The 25047-nt window shown below is 37.1% G+C and overlaps 1 protein-coding gene across 2 annotated transcripts; it reads right to left on the minus strand.

Moving 5' to 3' along the window:
• Nucleotides 1-1603: 1603 nt before the first annotated feature.
• LOC110288392 (vomeronasal type-2 receptor 116-like) lies at nt 1604-13102 on the minus strand. 2 transcript variants are annotated; one of them, XM_085837000.1, is made up of 6 exons: nt 12789-13102; nt 8214-8493; nt 6810-7616; nt 5550-5774; nt 4136-4259; nt 1604-2988 (listed from the first exon to the last, which is right to left on the minus strand). In XM_085837000.1, exons 1-6 carry the CDS (start codon nt 12989-12991, stop codon nt 2084-2086), a joined length of 2544 nt encoding a protein of 847 aa, XP_085693126.1. In that variant the 5' UTR covers nt 12992-13102; the 3' UTR covers nt 1604-2083. The 2 variants fall into 2 exon arrangements, with proteins under 2 accessions (XP_085693126.1, XP_085693125.1); XM_085836999.1 differs by having other exon boundaries at nt 1604-2991.
• Between the last annotated feature and the right edge of the window lie 11945 nt (nt 13103-25047).

A 25047-nucleotide genomic window follows, 5' to 3' on the forward strand; every position in this document is an offset into this window, starting at 1 on the left:
TACCCAAGGAGCTAAAGGGATCTGCAACCCTATTGGTGGAACAACATGATGTACTAACCAGAACCCCGGAGCTCTTGTCTCTAGCTGCATATGTATCGAAAGATGGCCTAGTCGGCCATCAATGGAAAGAGAGGCCCATTGGACTTGCAAACTTTATATGCCCCAATATAGGGGAATGCCAGGGCCAAAAGAATGGGAATGGGTGGGTAGGGAAGTGGGGGGCGCTATGGGGGACTTATGGGATAGCATTGGAAATGTAATTGAGGAAAATATGTAATAAAAATATTAAAAATCAAAAAAAAATAAAAGCAACAAAAAATACTTTGAGAGAAAATGACACTGACTTTCAACAACTGATGTTCAGAAATTATAATGTGTATGTGTGTGTATGTGTGTCTCTCTGTGTGTAATATTAAACCAAATAATCCTTAGTTACTCCTATATTCATAAAATTTATGAGGTCGTTCATCTAGAGTGATTTATATATTCACAGACTACCCTGACCTTATTGTGATAAAGGTCTCCTGTGTGACTTTTTTCCACTACCAATTTTTATTGCTGACTGAAACACATTCATTTCATAATGAAATAAATGGTGTGTTATCGTATAAAGTTCAAGAGCCTTATACAGCAGGCACAGTTTGAATCCCATAATCCTTGTCATATACTGTACTCTTCTTAGTATGTTATCTGATATTCTCAATATTTTCATAGTACATTCTAAAGCTATTATGAAATCTAGGGCTTCTGCGATGGCCATCAACAATATGCAACAGTGTAACTATGCTCCACACTCTACTAATATGCAACCTTGTTTCTCTTTCAAATCAGTGCCTTCTATTGCAACAGTAATCTGTGATATTCCAAATCCCAACCAAAGCAATTTAACATTTTGCTGATGTCTTAGATTCTGTTGCTGTATCAAAACACAATGGTCAAAAGAACCATGTGAGAAAAGTCTTATTTCACTATGTACCCTGTTCACAGAAAATAGAATGAAGTCAAGACAAGAACTTGGATGCAGACAGTCAATGAGAGCACATGGGATAATGCTGATTACTGGCTTCATGTCTGTGCTCTCTCCAGTTCTCTTTCTTTTAAAGCCAAAAAAAAAAAATTTGCCTAGAGGTGACACTGTCACCCTAGCAGTAGGGTCACCTGATATTAAACATTAATTAGGAACATGGCTTACACACAAACCTACAGGTCAAAGTGATGGTAGTCATTCATCAACTAAGATTCCTTATTCTCAATGTTTAGGTTTATGTACACATGAATGAGACCATTTTCCACTAAAGCTTAGTAATTGGCATTATATTAGGCAGTGCTGTGCTGCCCTACATTATAAGTACTAACATGGTATTTTACTTAATATTATTGTATGATTTAGTGGTACTTTTGTTAAGACAAAGCAAAAGTATCATCTAACACTTTGAAATTACTAAAAATTCAAGAAGGCAATTAATTTATTTATTTTTATTTTAGTTTTTTCTTCTTTTTTAATTTGATATATTTTTATTTACATTTCAAATGTTATCCCATTTCCTAGTTTCCCATCTGAAAACCCCCTATCCCCTCCCCCACACCCGCTCACCAACCCACCCATTCCTACTTCCTGCTCCTGCCATTCCCCCACACTGGGGCATAGAGCCTTCACAGGACCAAGGGCTTTTCCTCCTATTGATGACCAACTAGGCCATCCTCTGCTACATATGCAGCTAGAGCCATGAGTCCCACCATGTGCTTTCTTTGGTTGGTGGTTTAGTCCCAGGGAGCCCTGGGGTTCATATTGTTGTTCCTCCTATGGGGAATGCAACTCCCTTCAGCTCCTTGGGTACTTCTCTAGCTCCTTCATTGGGGACCCTGTGTTCTGTCCAATGGATGGCTGTGAGAATCCACTTCTGTATTTGTCAGGCACTGGAAGAACCTCTCCGGAGACAGCTATATCAGACTGTCAGCAAGTTCCTGTTGGCATCCAAAACTGTGTCTGTGTTTGGTTGTTGTTTATGGGATGGATTCCCAGGTGGGATAGTCTCTGGATGGTCATGCCTTCAGTCTCTGCTTCACACGTTGTCTCTGTAACTCAAGAAGGCAATTTATGTTTGTACTTCTGCAGAAAATTTGAATCTAGTCTAACTAAGATAACACAACATTTTGGGAGAAAGATGCACCCTAGCAAGCCTGCACTAGAAGCCAAGATGGAGAAAACCTCCACAACCACCATGACCGTTCCCCTGGTGCTGTGGTAGACAGGGAGGAAGGTGATCCACACACTGCAGAACACCAGCATGCTGAATGTTAGGAATTTGGCTTCATTGAATCTGTCAGGAAGGTTCCTAGCCAAGAAAGCCACAGTGAAGCTCCCCAGAGCCAAGGAACCTAAGTATCCCAGAACAAAGTGAAAGGCAATGGCTGAGCCTTTGTTGCAAATAATGATGGTTTTTCCATATTCAGATTGTGTATCTCTGTCAATAAAAGGAGGAGATGTTACCAACCAGATTCCACAGAGAACAAGTTGGATTAGGGTACAAATGGGAATGACCAAGTTAGGTGCCCCTGATGCCAGCATCCCTCTCATCATTCTCCCTGGAGTAGTGAGCTTGAAAGCCATGAGCACAGTTATTGTTTTAGCCAACACTGTAGAAATAGCCACTGTGAAAAATACTCCAAATGTGGTCTGCTGCAGGATGCAGGTGGCCTGGTTGGGATGTCCAATGAAGAGCAAAGAGCAGAGAAAACAGAAGACTAGAGAGATGAGCAGGATGTAGCTGAGAATGCGGTTATTGGCCTTCACAATAGGTGTATCCTTGTACTTCACAAAAGTGACTAGTACTAAAACTGTGAGGACAGAGAGGAACAGGGCCATGCATCCTAGTGCCATCCCCAATGGATCTTCATAAGCCAGGAATGACACAGCTCTTTGGAGGCAGTGGGTTTTCTCTAAGTTGGCATACTTATCATCTGGACACCTCACACACTGTTCCATATCTGCTGGCAAAGAATAATAAACCCTTTTAAGATATCATCATTATGTAGTTAATAATTGTGTATTTGTGTTATTCAGTGGTTATATCCCCAAATATTTTGGCGTTGGACATCTATTCCATTCCTTTTTGCTGTAGGGACAACTAACTTAAGATTTCTCTCTATTAACCTATGCTTTGTGATGGAACAAAACACCATCATAGGGAATGGAACAGCAAAAATTATTTTTATACAAAAATAATGAAAAAAGGATTAATATTAGTAAGTATAATCTCAGATTATTCAATCCCTCAAACCATAAATTCACTACTCATTGGCAAGTGTAGTGTGGAGACATAATTTTGATGACAGTTGATGAAATACATTATGTACTTTGTTTTCTTTGAGAGTTGTGTCCTTTGTCTGTATGTACACATAAGCACCAAAATATACAATTTCTCATGCAAATATTTGCATAAAGGAATATTTTCATTCTTGATGTTATATGCCTCATAGACATATGCATGTCCCTCTCATTGTGGGAAGATATCTTTCTTCCAAAGTGCACATTCCAAACTGTATGGTATGAAGTTTATGGATATTCACATTTATCCCCCTTTCCTTAGCTAGGCTGTGATAGATGATAACACTCTCCCATCTCTTGTTGAAGTCTTGAAATCTTCACTCTTGTTCTAATTATTTGACAGGAAGTGCTTAATCTTTTAAACCATGTAAGCTATTAAAATATATTTCACTAAACAACTGTTATGTTGAGCATCGGTTCTTTGTCAGGGACTAATCTGGGTTATGGAGGGAAAGATTGTGGACTGATCATGTAGTCAAGTTTCTTTGTACAAAGAATCAAAGAAGAATAAATATATGCATAGATTATGTATAAAATTTTTGTTTAAAAATAGTGACACATGTATGTTCCCCTAAACTTTTTCTGTATAATATAAAATCAGTAACTATCTTAATATGAAAGAAATGTGGTTTAGAGAAGATATTGCAAGTTATTTGCTGGGTATAAAAGAAGTATTTAACTTATTAAGTTCTGAAACATGGAAATTTTAGGTGTCTAGTTTCCATCTAGGCCATATCATATCATATTTCTAGTATGGAAAGAGAAGGCAGTAGAATGGAAATTTTTCTTCTCCATGCAAGCATGTACCTGTTTCATTGGAAACCTCACTTTCTGGGCACTGATCACAATCAAAGCAGCAGTCTGATGTTTCATTCTGATGAATTTTCCTGAATCCAGCAGTACATGTCACACTACACATGGAAGAGGGAACCTGAGGCAATACAGAAATATTTTATAATATGTGTGTGTGTGTGTGTGTAGTTCATGTATACATCATATGTATAATGACCCATAGATTAATATATGGGACCTTAACAGATATGATAACCAGTATTACTTAACAATTTCTCACACATTAATTTTTGTATTTCCCTGCAATGTACTGAATGTTATATAATATTTACTGCTTTATGTAATATTTTATATGTAACATTGAAGTTGTAGCAATTTAAAAGTTTTTCTTCCTAAACTAATTAATCCAAAAAGAATGTTTATGTGACACCATTCTCTCTCATGATTTGTAAGTAAAAAAAAAAAAAAAAAAAAAAAAAAAAAAAGAACACTGAGTTGTATGGAGAGAGAACGTAGGATAAATCAAGAAAGAGTTTAATGAATATGCACAAAATATGTTATATAAGGCTCTCATAAAATCAATGAAGTTTTCCTAAGTTTAAAAGAAATCCTGGAAATCCCTGTCCCATCCATATATTCCCCAATCACCTGTCCACTCCCACTTCAGTACCCAAGTATTCCTCTATGCTGGGGCATCAAGTCTCCACAGGATAAAGGGCCTTCCCTCCGAGTGATGCCAGATAAGGGAACCCTCCACAGAGGAGTGTAAACTGGGGAGAAGGATAACATTTGAAATGTAAGTAAGTAAAATAGCCAATAAAAATATAAAAATTTTTTAAAAAGCTAACATTAAGCCAGGCGGTGGTGGCACACACCTTTAATCCCAGCACTTGGGAGGCAGAGGCAGAGGCAGGCAGATATCTGAGTTAGAGGCCAGCCTGGTCTACAGAATGAGTTCCAGGACAGCCAGGGCTATACAGAGAAACCCTATCTTGAAACAAAAAAACAAACAAACAAACAAAAAAAGAAAAAAAAAAAACGAACAAAAAAGATAACCTTGAATCTGGAGAAAGATTCCTGTTAATTAATACATGCTATACTTAATTAGGCTGTATATAGGTTCACAACGAATCAGAAAATTACATCTTTTATATATAGTCACATATATATGTAACTATATATAAAAACAGTATATATCTGTACTACTGGTGAATAGGCATGTGAGTGCTATTGAACTTGGAATCCAGAGGTCTTTGATCCCTATAGCCAGATTTACATGAAGTTGAGAATTATCAAATTTTGGTGCTTGTAACTGAGGATGGTCTTTTGCAAGAGTAGCAATTGGTCTTAACCACAGAGCTATTACTTCAGTGCCTCATAATTTAAAATTTAGATATTCTGAAAAAAATGAAAATTGTGGTATACCCACTGATGTTCCTCCTGTGGCCCAGTCCAAATCTTCAGATATATGAAGTTGCTGGCTCCATGGGTAACAGTGCAAATAGCTTCCTATTTTCACTTTTAATCCAAACCCTTTTGGAAAATTCCAAATGATGAAAATGTCATAATCTGCACACTGATTTTCCCTACGCTTCATGTTCACCAGCTCTCCAACAGGGTTAGTAAATATCCTGGATTTCAGCATGGAAGACACCTAATTAAGATGCACCATTAGATGTTTAGACATGCATATCAGTAAAATCAATGCCAAATTGAGTATTTTCCATAATTTTTAAATGAATTTCAGAAAAAACCCAGCTGTATTAAAGTAATCCTGTGTAGTAAAATACAATATGACTCATGGATAATTAAAAATAAATAAACATATAATGTTCCATGGTGAAATGTGCTAGAAAAATGATTACCAGATAACAATAACATATTGTGTGTACGTGTGCATGTTTGTCAAAAATAGTTTTTAAAAAATGAAGCCATGTATGTGCAAAGGAAGGGAAGTCTGAATGCCTGTAAGTTGTGAAAATAAAGAATGGTTGTGGCTCTTTCATGTACATAGTGCATATATATATATATATATATATATATATATGTAAATATATATATGAGATAAACATAAATTTAATAAAATGTGCAATCTTAATCATTAAGGGTTTTGTAAATAATTGTTAATTTAAATGAATAACTATTAATCATAGTCAATGTATCAATTCTCTCTCTCTCTCTCTCTCTCTCTCTCTTTTGCTTTTTTTTTTTTTCTGAGACAGAGTTTTTCCATATAGCCCTCGCCGTCCTGTAACTCACTATGTAGACCATGCTGGCCTTGAACTCAGAAATTTGCCTTCTTCTGCCTCCCAAGTGCTAGGATTAAAGGCATGTGCCACCACTGCCCAGTCCATGTACCAATTCTTGAGAAATTATTCTTAGAAAAATATTCTAGTCTAGTTATCACTTTAGGATTTTATGATAAAACTCTTCGCTCCCATTTTTATATTTGATGAAATGTTTAGACACGTTTTCAAAAAACTCACTGTTATCATAAAAAATATATTGTCTTCTATTAAATGTTATCCTCGTGCATATTTATCCATGTTAAAGATTCATTAGGGAGTTTTGCAGTGTAGAAATCTTTCCACTGAGAGATAATCTCTAACAAATGTGCAGTTATTTCACTGCGTCCATTTAAAGGATCCCATTGATATATCTAAGCATAGTGAAATGTAAGAAACTTTACCTGCTGACAGTCAGTGAATGTTCCTTTGGGTACTTCCGTTTGCTGAGATTCTACTTGTAGAAGAATGAGTTCATGGTAGGTGTGGGCTACAGCATACACAGCATTATACAAATTGTAGCCTTCCTCACTTAAGACCATGTCATATTTGTGCAGTGCTGTCCATTCCAATGTGGTGTTGAATGTAAGATGATCCATTTTGCTATAGCTGTTCATTGAGGTTGAACAATTAAAGTAATTCCAGGCCAGTATAGACTGAGAAAGGTTTACTGGGTATTTGTCAGTATTCATTGTTTGCATAAAATTCTTAAATTTAGCAATCTCACTGTGGTGGTGTTCAAAAGTGACAGTCCCGTGAAAGAAATCAAGGCTAAAATCATTTTTATTTGTGATGACATCCCATTGTGAGGTTGTGATCCAGATTATCCTTGCGCCTAAATCTTCCCATCTTCTAAAGCTGACTTGTAGGGTAGAGTTCATTTCACCATAAATGATAGCAACCTTTGCTGTTGATTCCATAATTTGTTTGTCATATGTCGTAGCCCTTGTCATGTATAACTGCACGTTTTCTGGGATCATATTAACAAAAGCTAAACAGATTCCATGTCTTTGCATTTCTTCTCTCAAGTCTGATAGAAACTGAATACCTTGGTCATCATCTGAGATGACCAGTCCTATCCACGTCCATCTAAAATGAAGCATCAAGGCGACCATGGCATGGGACAAGTGTGTGTCCTTGGTGGCTACCTGATGGACATAGGGAAACTGGTCATGGTCACTCATTTTAGGATTAAATGGTCCAAAGAAAACCTAAAGGATGTAGAAGAGAGGATGAGACATCCACATGAAGAATATGATTGTTAGGATATTTGGACTTATACACAGGTAATATTATACCTTTCAGAACTCCTATTAAAGATATTAAGGTTATACTATAAATATCATGTATTATTCCTATTAGAGTCTAGAGTATTCCTGACAATTCTGAATGTCCAAGAATAGAAAACAGTTTTACCTGTGTGCCCAGTACATCTATGATCTGATTAATATATATATATAAACAGTTATGCAATATGTGTGTGTGTGTGTATGTGTGCGTGTGTGTGTATAATACAGCACTCATAAATGCATGCTCTCTAAGTTTACTTGCAGGCCCATGTAAATGGAATTTAAAAGTTGTTCACTTGGGCTGGAGAGATGGTTCAGTGGTTAAGAGCACTGACTGCTATTTCAGAGGTCCTAAGTTCAATTCCCAGGGCCCACACAGTGGCTCACAACCATCTGTAATGGGATCTGATGCACTCTTCTAGTCTTTTCGAAGGTAGAGGCAATGTACTCACACACATTAAATAAATAAATCTTTAAAAAAGTTTTTTTTTTAACTCATACAGTGTCATAAATTCTTACCTTTGGTGTCCTAGACTGAATTGACAGTTTTAACGATGTTTTCCATGATGGTCCTGTAAGGTCTATGTAACAGTTTGGTGATAAACAGTCATAATTAATAAATTTCACATTAATATTTTTTTGTGAATAATTTTTATCCAGAACTCCCCATTCATCTTCACACTGACCACCAAAAAGCCAGACTATCAAAGACATGTTGGGTAAAAGAAAAGGATTCTTGTTGATTTCATCAGTAGCAAAAAACAATACCAGAAAAAACTCATATCTTCTTGCAGGTATTCTAAAACAAGGCATAATGATGATTAAGGGAGATGTTTGAAATATAAAATTTCAATTGCAGTGAAGTTTGTAATATAAGAGATGTTAGATTTCTGTCTAAATGTATTGAAATAAGCCTCATAAATTAGAGAACTTTAGAGTTGAATACAATTTAAGAATTCATATACATAGGCACTATGATAAGTTTAGTATTTGTGAAAATTGATAAGCATTGTTTTATCTCTGAATGCTAACCTTGAACTAGATTTCAGTCCTATTGATGAGACTATTATAAAATAATCTTGGAGTTGTAATTCCACAGGTACATAAAAAAGCATTACTTAAACCACATATGATGCACATAATACATTCCCCTTAAATTTTTTATTATGTAAATGCATTTTATTCTGTGGAGAGCCAGAGTGCTGCCATGTGAGCAGTGTGTATTGCCAAGGTCAGAGAGCAGTGTGTGTAGCCAAGACCATGAGAGCAGTGTGTGTAGCCAAGGCCTTGAAGGCAGTGTGTTCAGCCAAGAGGAACTCTTATCTATGTTTGGTCTGTAGAGGAACTGTCTCAAGAAGAGGTTTGTTTGTTGAAGTGCTTATAAGTTGGAGCTGCAGAAATAAACTTTGAGCCTTGATCAGAACACTGTCTTTGTTCTTTGCTTCTCTCCCTGTCAACTCTTTTCATATCCAGCCCTACTTTTCTGGCGAGCCCTGCTGGACTGTAAGCCGCTGGGTACAGGTGGCACCTGAACAGACACTCCTCCTGAAAATGGAGGACTTGCTGAGAAAAGCTGCTTCTTTTTGGAGCATCTACGGAATAAATTGAAAGTAAAAGGCAATTCCGAGTACAGGTTATATGCGCTGATCGATGGGCTATTAAGAACTATCCTCCAGGGAAACAATTGGGCTGGGCTGGTGCTTATCCAAAGCTGACTCACCTAGGATAGTAGCCATGAAATGGGACAGGGCAGTACAAAGAAAGGGTTTGTTTGGAGCCTGAAAGAGCTGCTTCAAGCAAGAGGAGCAGGGTTTAAAAAATAGACATTGGAAAAATTTTTCAGTCCAGGTGGACTCATGCTGTCCGTAGTTCCCAGAAGAAGAGAATTTAGATAAGGATACCTGAGGGAAAGTTGGAGAAGTCCTAAGGATCACCCAGGCAAATCCCATTACCCTTTGCCTCTGTACGCTTATAAAAGATGCCATTGATGACAATAAGGACAGGGAAAGTTCACAGGCATTCGCCTTTACTGAGGAACAGTTGGTGGAACTTAATGAAAGAATTAATCAGGCAAGCTGAGGAGGAATTGGGGAAGTTAAAAAAGCAGGGCTCTAGGGAGCAACCATAGGTAGCCGCTACTGTGCCTCCTCTCCCTTCTCTAGCAGAATTCCTAGAAGAAGGAAAGGAAGACTTAGACCTTAAACAGGAGAGAGAGAATGGGTTTCAGAAAAGCAGTTGTCCCTCCCTTCCTTGACGCTTTAGCAAAAGAGAAGAAAAATGAACATAAGCTATTTCAGAGCTCTGCTGGGGACAGGAGGAAGTCAGGAGACATCCTGCTTCCTCTCTGGCTCCTACTGGAGAAATCCTTAGTTCTGGTTCTGGTTATCTTAGATAGCATATCCCTTTGGTGGCAAATTTAGTTCTTTTCCCTCTCTATTTTGTCCTTGATATGCCAATATGTCCATGTGTCTGTGTTTTCATTTTTTTGCTTGCTTGTTTCTCTGTGTTTCATGTTGAAAGGAAAAAATGGTTAAAACTTTATCTGCTGGCTGTCTACCCCTTGATTTAGTTTTAAATTAAAAAAAAAAAAAAAGCAGTCTCAGTTTGCACAAAAAAAACTGATAAGTCACCCCGCACCTGTAGTTGGGAGTCAGGCACATCTAAAGAAGCCCTGCTATGGGCTGATTGCCTGTACTAGCTGCTCTGAAAGGGGCTAGAAGCTCTTCAGCTTCTATGGTAATGGAGCTGTTGGCTCTTTTTCCTAGAAAAATCAGTGTGATTGTGTTCATTAGGTTTAGCAGGTGACAAGGTGATCTTCTCTTGAAATTACAGCTAGAAAAATAAGAATTTTTTTCTGGTCTAAACATATAAGATGTTTGTAGCCACTTTATTTTTTTCTGAGTGGTTTTAAAAATATAAATATGTTCTGAATGGCTTGTTTATAGAGTATTGGCTTAAAAGTTATGGGTGTGATTATAAGTTTTAACATTCATAATAGATAGTTAGTTTAAAACTGGTAACTCATGGTTTGAGTCATTCTAAACAACATGTGGCATGAGCCAACCCAGGGAGACAGGTCTCTAAAGGTATTGCTAAGTTGGGATAATAGTTTATGTAATTCTTATCCTAGAAACTAGGCTATAAAAGATAGGATTTAAAACAAGGTCTCTTTAATGAAGTATTAAAAGCTGCACCATTATATATTCATACATAAGATGTATTTTGTTTCAATTTATTTATCCATTTCAAAATATACAAAATGATACAATATACCATATAAACAGAAAATTATCCTTTAGGCTCTTTTACACATCCTTTTAATATTTACCTTTTAGTGTGTTGTTACTATGTCAATTTTGTAAAAAAGGTATTGAATTTTCTTAACATTTCAGTCTTCCTAATTCTTTGAGATCCTTTAAGTGATGTCTGAGTACAAGATCTTCCCTCCATATGAAATGTGCTCATCTGCCCCAGCACAGTTGGCACTTTATCTGTTACTATTAGCAGCTACCTCTCATGTTAGAGTAAAAACCTAAGTAGTTACCTTAGTAAACCTTAGTAGTTACCTCTCATTAGGAGTAAAAACTCTAAACATAGGCTGGGTGTGGTGGTGCACACCTTTAATCCCAGACCTCAGGAGGTAGAGTTAGGCAGATTTCTGAGTTTGAGGCCAGCCTTGTCTACAAAGTGAGTTCCAGGACAGCCAGGGCTATACAGAGAAACCGTGTCTCAAAAAACCACCACCAACAACAACAAAAGAAACACTAAACATGCTCATTTGCATTTTTCAATTGAGAGTTTGGAGCTAAGTTATTCTTTCTAAATCTGAAACATGTATTGAAACAGTTCACATTTTTGTAATTTTAAACCTTATAATGGCTTATAAAAGGGTCACCAATGAGAATCTTCACTATTTTTCAATGAGGTGTGGGATAATACAGGATACATCAGAAATGAAATTCCTACTGATCTAGCACAGAAGTATAATAATGTGAATCCACCATCACTATCCAAGTGTACACAGTTTACTGTGCCTAACAATTGGAAAATGTATTCTTTAAATCCCAAAGGCATGAAAACTGAATAAGAGATGGGATGAGAGTGAGAGACAGAAAAGCACAGGAAACTTTGGTTCATGAAAAAAGGAGGTCACAGGCACATTGATTAATTCAAAGGTGAGTGATTTCAACACTCCTTCCCTCATGATCTGCAGCCACCAATGAAAACATCTCTCACTTGGGATCTCAGAACTAAGTAGCCACCTTGAGAACAGCTTCTCATCCACAGGAAGTCCATTTGTTCTCCTAGATTTTCTCCCATGTTATTTCACTATTTATTCAATAATTAATAGAAATATTGGCCATCTCTCTGAAACCGATAATAAGTCTAACATGTGACTGGACATTTGTACAATTGGACAAAAAGATTATTCTGGTAAGAGAATATGAAGCCTGGAAGTCTTTTTCTACATTCTGTGTCAACTCCAAAATGGCACGATTTAAAAAAGCAAAGTATATGTATATCCCCAGTATACACACACACACACACACACACACACACACACACACACATATATATATATATATATGATACTATACATATAATCATGTATAGTAGACCCACACATACACAAATATTTAAGTGTATGAATTTATGCCCAGCTGGTTTGGAGGCCAAAATTAAATAACCTTTTAATGACAGCATTTAGATGCATGTTCATACTGGAATCGTTGGCAGACAATAGAATACAAGCAGTGATGCAGTCTCTTTATGTATAGCTTTTACCAAAGGTGTGACTTGTGAATTCAAGGCAGATGAAGAGACATCTTTTGACATAGGATATCTACAAAGACCCAACAGATAGAATTCAGTCTCTCTCATTGTAGGGCATTGTGAAATGGAATCCAATGTAGTAAAGCTAAACTAAACTCTGACACATTTGAAAGTATTAAAATTGTGATTGATGTTATAATTATTTTTCAATGGTTCATAAAGTTACATGAAGAACAATAGGACAGACCCTCACAGTTGGTGTACACAGCTAAATATTTCTAATATATAACATTGAAATAGGAACTAAAGTTAATGACTTACCTAAAATCAACAATATTATAAAAATTGATTTCTGTAGTTTCCTCAAATGTCCAAAGTAAATAATTACAGTCACTTCTTAAATATCCATCATTATCTTCATTATTCTTTATCCTCCAAAAACAAATGGGTTCAGTTAAATGGCACAAGATGAGAGAAAACTTCAGGAGCCAAAAGGAAATAGTGAAAGTACGCAGCTTCTTCATGTCTGCTAAGATCTAAGATGGAGCAATTGAGAAATACGTTTCTTCTACAGACAAACATCACACACACACATACACCTGTGTGTCTCTTTTAAGGCTACTGCTCTCTGGAAATCCACTTACTTATATTCAACAGTTCCTTTCCATTCATTTTATGTCATGCTCCCTGGATACATCGGGAAAATTCTGGCCTCATGCTCTACATCTGAGGTCTGAAAACTTTTGATCAAAACTTTTTTGAAAACATGCTGTGAAGATCATGTTTTCCATCCACAGGTGCCATGATTTCATTCATATCCATGACATAATTCTTCCCAGGGGTAACACCCTGGAGAGCTTGAACCTGACCATGTGTCAACAGCCATATGAATAATCACAATGGATTTCATCAGAACTTCCATAGTAAGACAAGAGTTGAGAAGGTCATAAATGTTCCATATTGTTCAGACTTTGAGTTGAATCATGGGACATCGTGTCTTCCATTGTCTAATGTAGGGAAGGGCAGTCTGACATGCAGGATTGACCCAGGAGTTGAGCATTCTTTCTGTTGTTCATATACTATTTTATGCTAGTCATGTTTACAATATCTCCTTAACGTTCCTGTGATTCTTGTCATCTGTAGAACATGTCATTAGTCTAAATGAAAAAATTCCTGGGGCTGGTGAGATGGCTCAGTGGGTAAGAGCACCCGACTGCTCTTCCGAAGGTCCAGAGTTCAAATCCCAGCAACCACATGGTGGCTCACAACCATCCGTAACGAGATCTGGCGCCCTCTTCTGGAGTGTCTGAAGACAGCTACAGTGTACTTACATATAATAAATAAATCTTTAAAAAAAAAAAAAAGAAAGAAAGAAAAAGTTCCTGGAATTATAGAGATTCAACACCCATTCTGTCCAATATCAGTACCTGAGCCAACATTCAATGAGTTCCTATACTGATCTCTTACCTGTAATCAGTCCCTGGCACTCAGTGCCATTTGATGAATCATTTCTTTAGTTGATATTTGTTCTTACTTCATTAATATGACTGAGAAAAATTTCATACGTTTTACTCAAAGGAATGAAAGAATTTAGGTGTCATTTAGGAGAGAGACTTTTATTGCTAATGTTAGTATATACCTTATATTTTTCATTCATGTCTAGTTGGTATTTGTTTTGAAATAGTTCTGTCTTGCATTACATTGAAACAACACAGATGTATGTCTGTTATGCTAATTTTTGTAACTTGGTTAGATTACAATGAGTGAGACAGATGGAGTATTGGATTTGATTTGTATTTTTGAACTACCTTATATTTTTGCCCATACTATCCACACTGAATTAACTGGAGTCTTTAACTCCATTGTTTGAATGGTTGTTATGTCACTAGCTTATAATAAAATTTTGCTATGGAGTTTATTGTACTCTCTTAGTTATTATGAATAAGAATTTGTTTTATACTTTGGTTGAATTATGACTGTGTCAGTTTAAATAATTTTCAGTAGTTTTGCAGACCTTTGGATTGGGTAAGTTGAGTGTCTCCTTGAGATAGTCTCTACTTTTTGTATACTTGGTGGTAATATGCACCTGTATCTGATTTAAGGCTCCTGAAATATACAGAACTGGAGGTCTGGAAACAGACATCCTAAGGATACCCATCAGATTTCCTAGACTGCTGAGTCATGGGACAATAAGAGGATGTACATCTGGGACTCAAGGCTAGGGGACAGGGGTGAATATTCTCCTGAACTTGGTGGAAAGAGTAGAGACTTTTGTGTTGAGAAGAAATGTCTTATGTACATTCTAGCAAATTGTTTCTGTTAGCTGTGTCTTTGCTTACCAAAGTTCTGTGAAGTATGTAAAGCCTAAGAGAATTAAGCTCGAGGAAGCCACAGTATTGACTGGAAAACCCTCTCTGATTTCTCCCAGTGTTTCTGTTTTCCTTTCTATCTTTCCTATAGTCATTCTCATTGCCCCTCAGAGAACTGCTTGACTTAGTACCTACAGGGCCAGTGCATATCCTACATTTTCAAAATGTACAGATTGAAATGTAAGTTTTGATTACAGAAAATGAGGTGATCACTGATGATATTAAAGTTTTAACAAATCATGACATAAAGGCCCATCACACAGAGACAGTGCTGTCAATACCCCTTCCCAAATACCTCTGATACATTTACAGTATAAATAGGACAATTACCAATAATTAAGGGATGAAAGTAATGACACTGGTGAACAAGGCTGCTGAGGACAAATACAGAATATGGTCTTTTTTGCCTGTGTTCTAGACACTGAATTGGGATTTCTGTAGCAGGTATGTGACATTGCTAAGGGTTTGCACCTGAAAGTGCCTTAGATGGCTTCCCTCTTATTGTACTTACTGTGGGTTTTGTATTTCCATAAAAGTCAGAGATCTCAGCTAATCATCATTGTCTCCCCTCCTTCAAGTAGAACATAGGCATTAGGACAGGCTGTGTCTGCTCTCTTTTATTTGAATGTTCTATAACTTCAGTTCCACTTGTTCTGTGTGGCAGTTCTCAAGAATTCTCTCCAATACATGTGAACGTGAAAAACAAAGTTAAAATGACCACAAAATGAGCATTCACCAAGTCTGTTAGATTTAAAGAAAGGGAATGGATGACATAGGCTGAATTTCATTTGAGAAAACTAAAGAGGACTTGTGTATAGATAGGATTTAATACATACATCATGTTTCTTATAGGAAATGAATCAAAATATTGCTTTATTTGATATTCAGTATCTCTTAACTTCTGTGATTCTATTTAGAAAGGGGCACCATGAGAATATGAACTTAGCTTGAAAAAGTCACCAAAAATGCAGTCAAGATGAGTCATAATGGAGCATGTGGAAAATGCATGTGATCCTGAACAAAGGAAGATGCTGAGACAGGAGGATTGTGGGTTCAATTCCTTCCAGGGCTCTCTATGATATCCTGTTTTACTTTGAATTACTCTTTTCTTTAATGATAAATGCAACCTAGCATGTTGACACATTCCATTAACTTCAGCAATCAGAAGGCAAGACAGGGGTTATTTGTGAGTTTGAGGCCAAGCCTGTCTACCTATCAAGTTCTATGCTAACCAAAGTTCCAAAACAGACTCGTTCTCAATGACTTTTCCCATGAAAATTGAGTATTTAAATGTCAACACACCTAAGTTGTTAATTTGAGACTTCGAATCAGATACATTACCCACCTGATATAGCAATTTATTACCACAAAATTATACAAAGTTATTAATAATGGTTTGTGCCGCAGACCTTCTTTTCCTGTGCCTGCGTAAGAACGAGTCTCTCGAGCAGATGGGCAAAGTGTCAGATGGGACAGACAGAATCAAGCACACAAGAGAGGCATTGAATCTGAATGCCATGTTCTGGTAAAACATGAGACTATTATATTACAGCGAATATCATAAATTGTAAAACATAACAGATATGGTACATTGAAGTTTCCCAGGTGGAAGAGGAGTGACTACAAAAAGAATTTTCAGGAACCAGATAAATGTTTAGGTTATAGATAAGTGTCCCTCCAGATGCAAGAGGAGTGACTTTAAAAGGACTATGTTTACTTAGAGATTAGCGCCTGCTTCAGCCCTGGCCAGGCAAGAGTTTTTCACTTTGTTAATTGCTCCAGGGGGTTTAACTCTTGACAGGCTTCAAGAGTAATGTAGTGTTACTGACCCCGAAATTCTCTAGGCCTTGTTAAATTTTATCTAGTTTGGAGAATTCCCATTATCAGGATAGTATATCAACTTGCTCTGGTGTGGAATGTAGTTTGTAGTAAATATTTCTATCTCAGTGAAACTTTTAGTCTCTTTTTGCAAATAACTGAGCTAATGGCTAGTGTTTTATTGTTTTATGGTAGAGCTAAATTAGTTACTGAATAGGTTAAGCTCTTTGCTGTTATCTGGGATCTTAGAACACTGGGAAAAGGCTTTAGCTATGTTAGAATACAATCTTAAAAGGCATTTACTATAAGGTAATGCTTAATAGAGTGCATGTGAATCTATGTATTAAACTAATGCGGTGGGAATTTGATAATTGTGGGTTCAGGAGAAAATGCCAAATCTCCGGGAGAAGAATTACCATGGAACTCTGATCCTCAAGAACAGCTTCCAGGCTTTACGCCTGCCAAACTGATCCAAGCTGGAGGGTCAGACTTTCGTCAGACCTCCAGGAGAAAAGTTCTAGGAATTCATTTCTCATGAGCAGCTTTTTGGCATTACTGCCTCAAGCTGGCTCCACCGGAGTCCCTTGGCATTCCACCCTTTTTTTTTTTTAATATTTAATAATTTATCTTTATTTCTTAGCCGAAGTTCCAGGATGTCCCGCTTCGTCATAGCTACAGATCTCAGGAGCACTCTAAAGATGAGTGGAAACACAATGATTACTAATAAAGTAATGCCAAAAATAATAACAAGTAGGATTCTATATTGAACCCAATCCAGAGGGTTCAGTGCTCTTAAGTTGTTTTTCAAATCTCTGGCCAATTCATCAATGTTCTAAGTGTCCAGATGGCTTTTACTAAATTCTGAAATTTTTACCTATAATTGTTCTAAATCATGAGAAATATCAGTATCCTTTTAGATTCCCTGTAAATGTGTTTTCGTCTTAAGCCACTCAGTAGTAGTATTATAAAGTAGGGGAGTGACACAAATGTACTGGAAAGAAGCATGGCATTTAGTAGCTAACTTGGTCTTGATATTAGCAATATCTTGTCCTATTGCCAGCACAACTTCTTCTAGGGCGTTAACTTTTGTTTCCAATTTTTTATCTATGATATACAACTCTGACAACGCCACAGAAATATTCTTATGCATGTTATTAACAAAATGAGCAGTATGCAGTTGCTGAACTAAAGCTGTGGTGGATATTGTAAAGGTAGTTAGGATGGCAATTAAAGCAGTAATTCCTAGAATCAAAGCTGCTACAAATCTCTTAGGTCTAATAAGTTCGTTGAGTCTTTTTAAAGCTTGTAACCCTGAATTCTCAAACCAAGGATCGTTTCTCAACTCTATAGGCAGCAAAACATAAGCAGATCTTTGTAACAAAATCATAACAGTAGATTCCTTACTTACATCAGGATTTACACAATTAGTTAAATGACAAGAATTACAATGCATATGAAAAGACTTGTCAAGATTGGTGATCTTAACTCTTAAAATTATTTAACAATAAGCATACAGGTAAGGTACACAATTTTTTACAGTTATAGGGGAGTTGGCCTGAATGGCCAAAAACAGTCTCTGATGAAATCTTGTCCAATACTTTGTAGCAGTCCTTCCACCTCACGAGTCAGCCTTTCTTTGTTGTCCCCAAGTTGACACCAGGTCAGCTCTCCTTGTTGTAGCCCATGGCGGAGATAGGAAGAGTTTCTTTATTTTGCTTGTGAGTGGCTGCTCTCTGATTTCTTTTTCCTCTGTGCACTCAATACAGCTTTCTGGTCACCACTGTCAGGGCACTCAGGAACTCACAGGTCAGCCTGTCACATGAATCATTCTGGGAGCTAGCATGCTCTTGTAACATTCTGTGGAAAGAACAGAAATATTGCCCCCTTTCCCCATATTAAGTATCTGAACAGGATCATGCCATGTGCCAATAAGTGGATTCCTTCATCTCATGAGTATGCCTGATTGTAGGGTGCCATAGACACTCAGAGAGATTTTTGGCATCTAAAATTTAAAAGATATAGATTTAAAGTTCCACAGTACTGTTTCCTTGAGAATTATAAAAATCTCAGTAACATGGATAACATTAAATTGTTGATAAAACATCTCAAATGTTTGGCTGTAATAGCCAGTTTTAATTTGATTTGGAACACCAAGCAAAAAGAATCAAAACAGGCAATGACTAACTATACTTAGTTGCTTTTCCTGTTAAAGCAATTGTAATTAAAAAGACTAAAAAGGTATCAATAGTCACATGTGCATTTTTTATTTATTTATTTATTTAAATCAAAAAGTATTCATTTGCAATAATTAATTAAGTATACGTCCTCAAGAATTAATATCAATGTGTGGAACAGGTAGAAACTGAGGACACTGAGATTAAATCTTTACAATATGACATGCACATTTATTTATTTATTTATTTATTTATTTTATTTATTTTAAATACCAAATTATTATCTCAAACCATTACTTTTTTTTTAATATTTTTATTACATATTTTCCTCAATTACGTTTCCAATGCTATCCCAAAAGTCCCCCATAGCGCCCCCCCACTTCCCTATCCACCCATTCCCATTCTTTTGGCCCTGGCATTCCCCTATATTGGGGCATATAAAGTTTGCAAGTCCAATGGGCCTCTCTTTCCATTGATGGCTGACTAGGCCATCTTTCGATACATATGCAGCTAGAGACAAGAGCTCCGGGGTTCTAGTTAGTACATCATGTTGTTCCAACAATAGGGTTGCAGATCCCTTTAGCTCCTTGGGTACTTACTCTAGCTTCTCCATTGGGAGCCCTGTGATACATCCAATAGCTGACTGTGAACATCCACTCCTGTGTTTGCTAGGCCCCAGCATCGTCTCACAAGAGACAGCTATATTTCTCAAACCATTACTATTTTGATGATGTAAAGAATGAGATTATATCCCAGGTCTCTTAGAGACCAGTCCGTGCAGGAGAGGGTATGGGCCACAGAAGCAACAGAGCTTCTTGGACAGGGTCACTTTGGGCCTACATCCTCAGCCAGGCAGCAGAGCTGAGACCAAGACCTCTGTGCACCTTCCCTGCAAGAGGAGAGCTTGCCTGCAGAGAGTGCTCTGATCACTGGGATTCAAGAGAGAGTTAGATTCCCAGTAGTGCTGACAGAGGCTAATAGAATCATAGAGGAATAAGCTCCAGCCAGAGACAGTTAGAACATATCACCAGAAATTACCAGATGTCAAAAGGCAAATGAAAGAATCTTACTAACAGAAACCAAGACCGCTCACCATCATCAAAACCCAGCACTCCCAACTCAGTCAGTCCTGGATACTCCAACACACCGCAAAAGCAAGATTCAGATTTAAAATCATATCTCATGATACTGGTAGAGGAATTTATGAAAGTCATTAATAACTCACTTAAAGGAATACAGTAGAACACTCACTGCTAAACAGGTAGAAGTCCTTAAAGAGGAATCACAAAAATTCCTCAAAGAATTACAGGGAAACACTACTAAACAGGTAGAAGACATTAAAGAGGAAACACAAAAATCCCTTAAAAAATTATAGGAAAACACAACCTAACAGGTAATGGAATTGAACAAAATCATCCAGGATCTAAAAATGGAAGTAGAAACAATAAAGAAAACTGAAAGGGAGACAACTCTGGAGATAGAAATCCTAGGAAAGAAATCAGGAACCATAGATGTGAGCATCAGCAACAGAATACAGGAGATGGAAGAGAGAATCTCAGGTGCAGAAGATTCCATAGAAAACATAGACACAACAATCAAAGGAAATGCAAAATGCAAAAAGATCCTAAGTCAAAACATTCAGGAAATCCATTACACAATGAGAAGAGCAAACCAACAGATAATAGGAGTAGATGAGAATGAAGATTTTCAACTTAAAGGGCCAGCAAATATCTTCAACAAAATTATAAAAGAAACCTTCACTAACCTAAAGAGAGAGATGCCCATGAACATACAAGAAGCCTGCAGAACTCCAAATGGACTGGACCAGAAAAGAAATCCCCCCTGACACATAATAATAAGAATAAGAATAAGAAATGCATTAAATAAAGATAGAATATTAAAAGCAGTAAGAGAAAAGTGTCAAGTAACATATAAAGGCAGGCCTATAAGAATTACACCAGATTTCTCACCAGAGACTATGAAAGCCAGAAGACCCTGGACAGAGGTTATACAGACCCTACGAGAAAACAAATGCCAGCCCAGGCTACTATACTGAGCAAAACTCTCAATAACCATAGATGGATAAACCAAACTGTTCCATGACAAAACCAAATTTACACAATTTCTTTCCAAGAATCCAGCCCTTCAAAGGATAATAAAGGAAAAGCTGCAACACAAGGAGGGAAATGATGCCCTAGAAAAAGCAAGAAAGTAATCCTTCAACAAACCTAAAAGAAGATGGCCACAAGAACAGAATCCCAACTCTAACAACAAAAATAACAGTAAGCAACAATTACTTTTCCTTAATATCTGTTAATATCAATGGACTCAATTTCCTAATAAAAAGACATAGAGTAGCTATTTAAACAGGACCTAACAGTTTGCTGTATAAAGGAAGTCCACCCCAGGGACAAAGACAACACTACCTCAGAGTAAAAGGCTGGAAACCAATTTTCCAAGCAAATAGTCTGAAGAAACAAGCTTGAGTAGCCATTCTAATATTTAATAAAATCAACTTACAACCCAAAGATATCAAAAAGGACAAAGAGGGGCCCTTCATCCTCATCAAAGGCAAAATCTTCCAAGATAAACTCTCAATTCTGAATATCTATGCTCCAAATGCAAGGACAGTCACATTCATTAAAGAAACTTTAGTAAAGCTTAAAGTACACATTGCACCTCACACAATAACAGTGGGAGACTTCAACACCCCACTCTCATCAATGGACAGATCCTGGAAACAGAAACTAAACAGAGACACATGGACACTAACAGAAGTTATGAAACAAATGGACTTAACAAATATCTACACCCTTCCGGTCCACTCAAGCACTGGGGTGCCTTGCCAGAGGAGTCTCCGGTCACCCGCAAGGACCCACACAGGGGTCCTAACAGATATCTACAGAACATTTTATCCTAAAACAAAAGGATATACCTTCTTCTCAGCACCTCATGGTACTTTCTCCAAAATTGACCATATAATTGGTCACTACATAGGCCTCAATGGATAAAAAAAAATATTAAAATTGCCTCATGCATCCTATCAGATCACCATGGACTAAGGCTGATCTTCAATAACAACATAAATAATAGAAAGCCAATATTCACGTGGAAGCTGAACAATACTCTACTCAGTGATAATTTGGTCGAGGAAGGAATAAAGAAAGAAATTAAAGACTTTTTAGAGTTTAATAAAAATGAAGCCACAAGATACCCAAACTTATGGGACACAATGAAAGCATTTCTAAGAGGAAAACTCATAGCTCTGAGTGCCTCCAAAAAGAAACTAGAGAGAGTACACACTAGCAGCTTGACAACACACCTAAAAACTCTAGAACAAAAGGAAGCAAATTCACCCAAGAGGAGTAGTTGCAGGAAATAATCAAAATCCAGGGTGAAAACAACCAAGTGGAAACAAGAAGAACTATTCAAAGAATCAAACAAAGGAGGAGCTGGTTCTTTGAGAAAATCAACAAGATAGATAAACCCTTAGCCAGACTCACTAGAGGGCACAGGGAAAGCATTCTAATTAACAAATCAGAAATGAAATGGGAGAAATAACAACAGATCCTGAAGAAATCCAAAACACCATCAGATCCTTCTACAAAAGGCTATACTCAACAAAACTGGAAAACCTGGACGAAATGGACAAATTTTAGACAGATACAAGGTAACAAAGTTAAATCAGGATCAGGTTAATGATCTAAACAGTCCTATATCCCCTAAAGAAATAGGAGTCATTAATAGTCTCCCAATCTAAAAAAGCCCAGGACCAGACGGGTTTAGTGCAGAGTTCTATCAGACCTTCAAAGAAGATCTAATTCCAGTTCTTCACAAACTATTCCACAAAATAGAAGCAGAAGGTACTCTACCCAATTCACTCTATGAAGACACAATTACTCTTATACCTAAACATCACAAAGATCCAACAATGAAAGAGAACTTCAGACAATTTATCTTTTGAATATCGATGCAAAATATCAATGTCAGGGCAAACTGAATCCAAGAACACATCAAAATAATCATCCATCATGACCAAGTAGGGATTATCCCAGGGATGCCAGGAAGTTTATTATACAGAAATCCATCAACATAATCCACTATATAAACAAACTCAAAGATTAAAAACCAAATGATCCTCATTAGATGCTGAGAAAGTGAAAAAAATTCCAACACCCCTTCATGATAAAAGTCATGGAAAGATCATGAATTCAAGGTCCATATCTAAACAGAATAAAAGCAATATACAGCAAAGCAGTAGCCAACATCAAACTAAGTGGTGAGAAACTCGAAGCAATCCCAGTAAAATCAGGGACTAGACAAGGCTGCCCAATTTCTGTGTGCCTATTCAATATAGTTCTTGAAGTCCTAGCCAGAGCAATTAGACAACAATAAGAGATTGAGGAGACAAAAATTGGAAAGGAAGAAGTCAAAAATCACTATTTGCAGATGATATGATGGTATATATAAGTAACCCTATAAATTCCACCAGAGAACTCCCAAACCTGATAAACAGCCTCAGTGCAGTAGCTGGATATAAAATTAACAAAAACAAGTCAATGGCCTTTCTCTACACAAAGAATAAACAGGCCAAGAATGAAATTAGGGAAACCACACCTTTCACAGTGGTCACAAATAAAATAAAATACCTTGGTGTGATCCTAACTGAGGAAGTAAAAGATCTGTATGATAAGAACTTCAAGTCTCTGAAGAAAGAAATTGAAGATCTCAGTAGATGGAAAGATCTCCCATGGTCATGGATGGGCAGGATCAATATAGTAAAAATGGCCTTCTTGCCAAAAGCAATCTACAGATTCAGTGCAATCCCCATCAGAATTGAAACTCAATTCTTCACAGAGTTAGCAAGGACAATTTGCAAATTCATCTGGAATAACAAAAAACCTAGGATAGCAAAAACTACTCTCAACAATAAAGGAACCTCTGGTGGAATCCCCATTCCTGACCTCAATCTGTACTACAAAGCAATTATGATTAAAAAGTGCATGGTACTGATACAATGACAGACAGGTAGATCAATGGAACAGTACTGAAGACCCAGAAATTAACCCACACACCTATCATCACTTGATCTTTGACAAAGCAGCTAAAACCATCCAGTGGAAAAAAGACAGCATTTTCAACAAATGATGCTGGCTCAACTGGTGGTTGTCATGTATAAGAATGGGAATTGATCCATTCTTATCTCCTTGTAAAAAGCTCAGGTCTAAAGCCGGGCATGGTGGCACATGCCTTTAATCCCAGCATTCGGGAGGCAGAGGCAGGCATACTTCTGACTTCAAGGCCAGCATGGTCTACAAAGTGAGTTCCAGGACAGCCAGAGCTATACACAGAAACTCTGTCTCGAAAAAAAAAAAAAAAAAAAAAAAGCTCAAGTCTAAGTGGATCAAGGAACTCCACATAAAACCAGAGACACTGACACTTATAGAAGAGAAAATTGGGAAGAGCCTCTAAGATAAGGGCACAGGATAAATTACTGAACAGAACAGCAATGGCTTGTGCTATATGATTGAGAATAGATAACTGGGACCTCATTAAAATTGCAAAGCTTCTGTAAGGCAAAAGATACTGTCAATAAGACAAAAAGGCCACCAACAGACTGGGAAAGGATCTTTACCAATCCTAAATCCGATAGGTGACTAACATTTAACATATATAAAGAATTCAAGAAACTGGACACCCGGAAATCAAATAACCCTATTAAAAATGGGGTACAGAGCTAAGAAAAGAATTCTCAAGTGAGGAATACCAAGTGGCTGAGAAGCACCTGAAAAAATGTTCAACATCCTTAATTTTCAGGGAAATACAAATCCAAACAACCCTGAGATTCAACCTCACACCAGTCAGAATGGGTAAGATAAAAAATTCCGATGACAGCAGATGTTGGCATGGATGTGGAGAAAGAGGAACAAATCTCCATTGTTGGTGGGATTGCAAGCTGGTACAACCACTCTGGAAATCAGTGTGGAGGTTCCTCAGAAAATTGGACATAGTACTACCAAAAGATCCAGCAATACCTCTCCTTGGCATATATCCAGAAGATGTTCCAACTGGTAATAAGGACACATGCTCCACTATGTTCATAGCAGCCTTATTTATAATAGCCAGAATCTGGAAAGAACCCAGATGTCCCTCGACAGAGGAATGGATACAGAAAATGTGGTACATTTACACAATGGAGTACTACTCAGCTATTAAAAA

The sequence above is a fragment of the Mus caroli genome, unplaced genomic scaffold (assembly GCF_978045245.1).
Source record: "Mus caroli unplaced genomic scaffold, Mus_caroli_1 scaffold_4, whole genome shotgun sequence".
Lineage (NCBI taxonomy): Eukaryota > Metazoa > Chordata > Mammalia > Rodentia > Muridae > Mus > Mus caroli.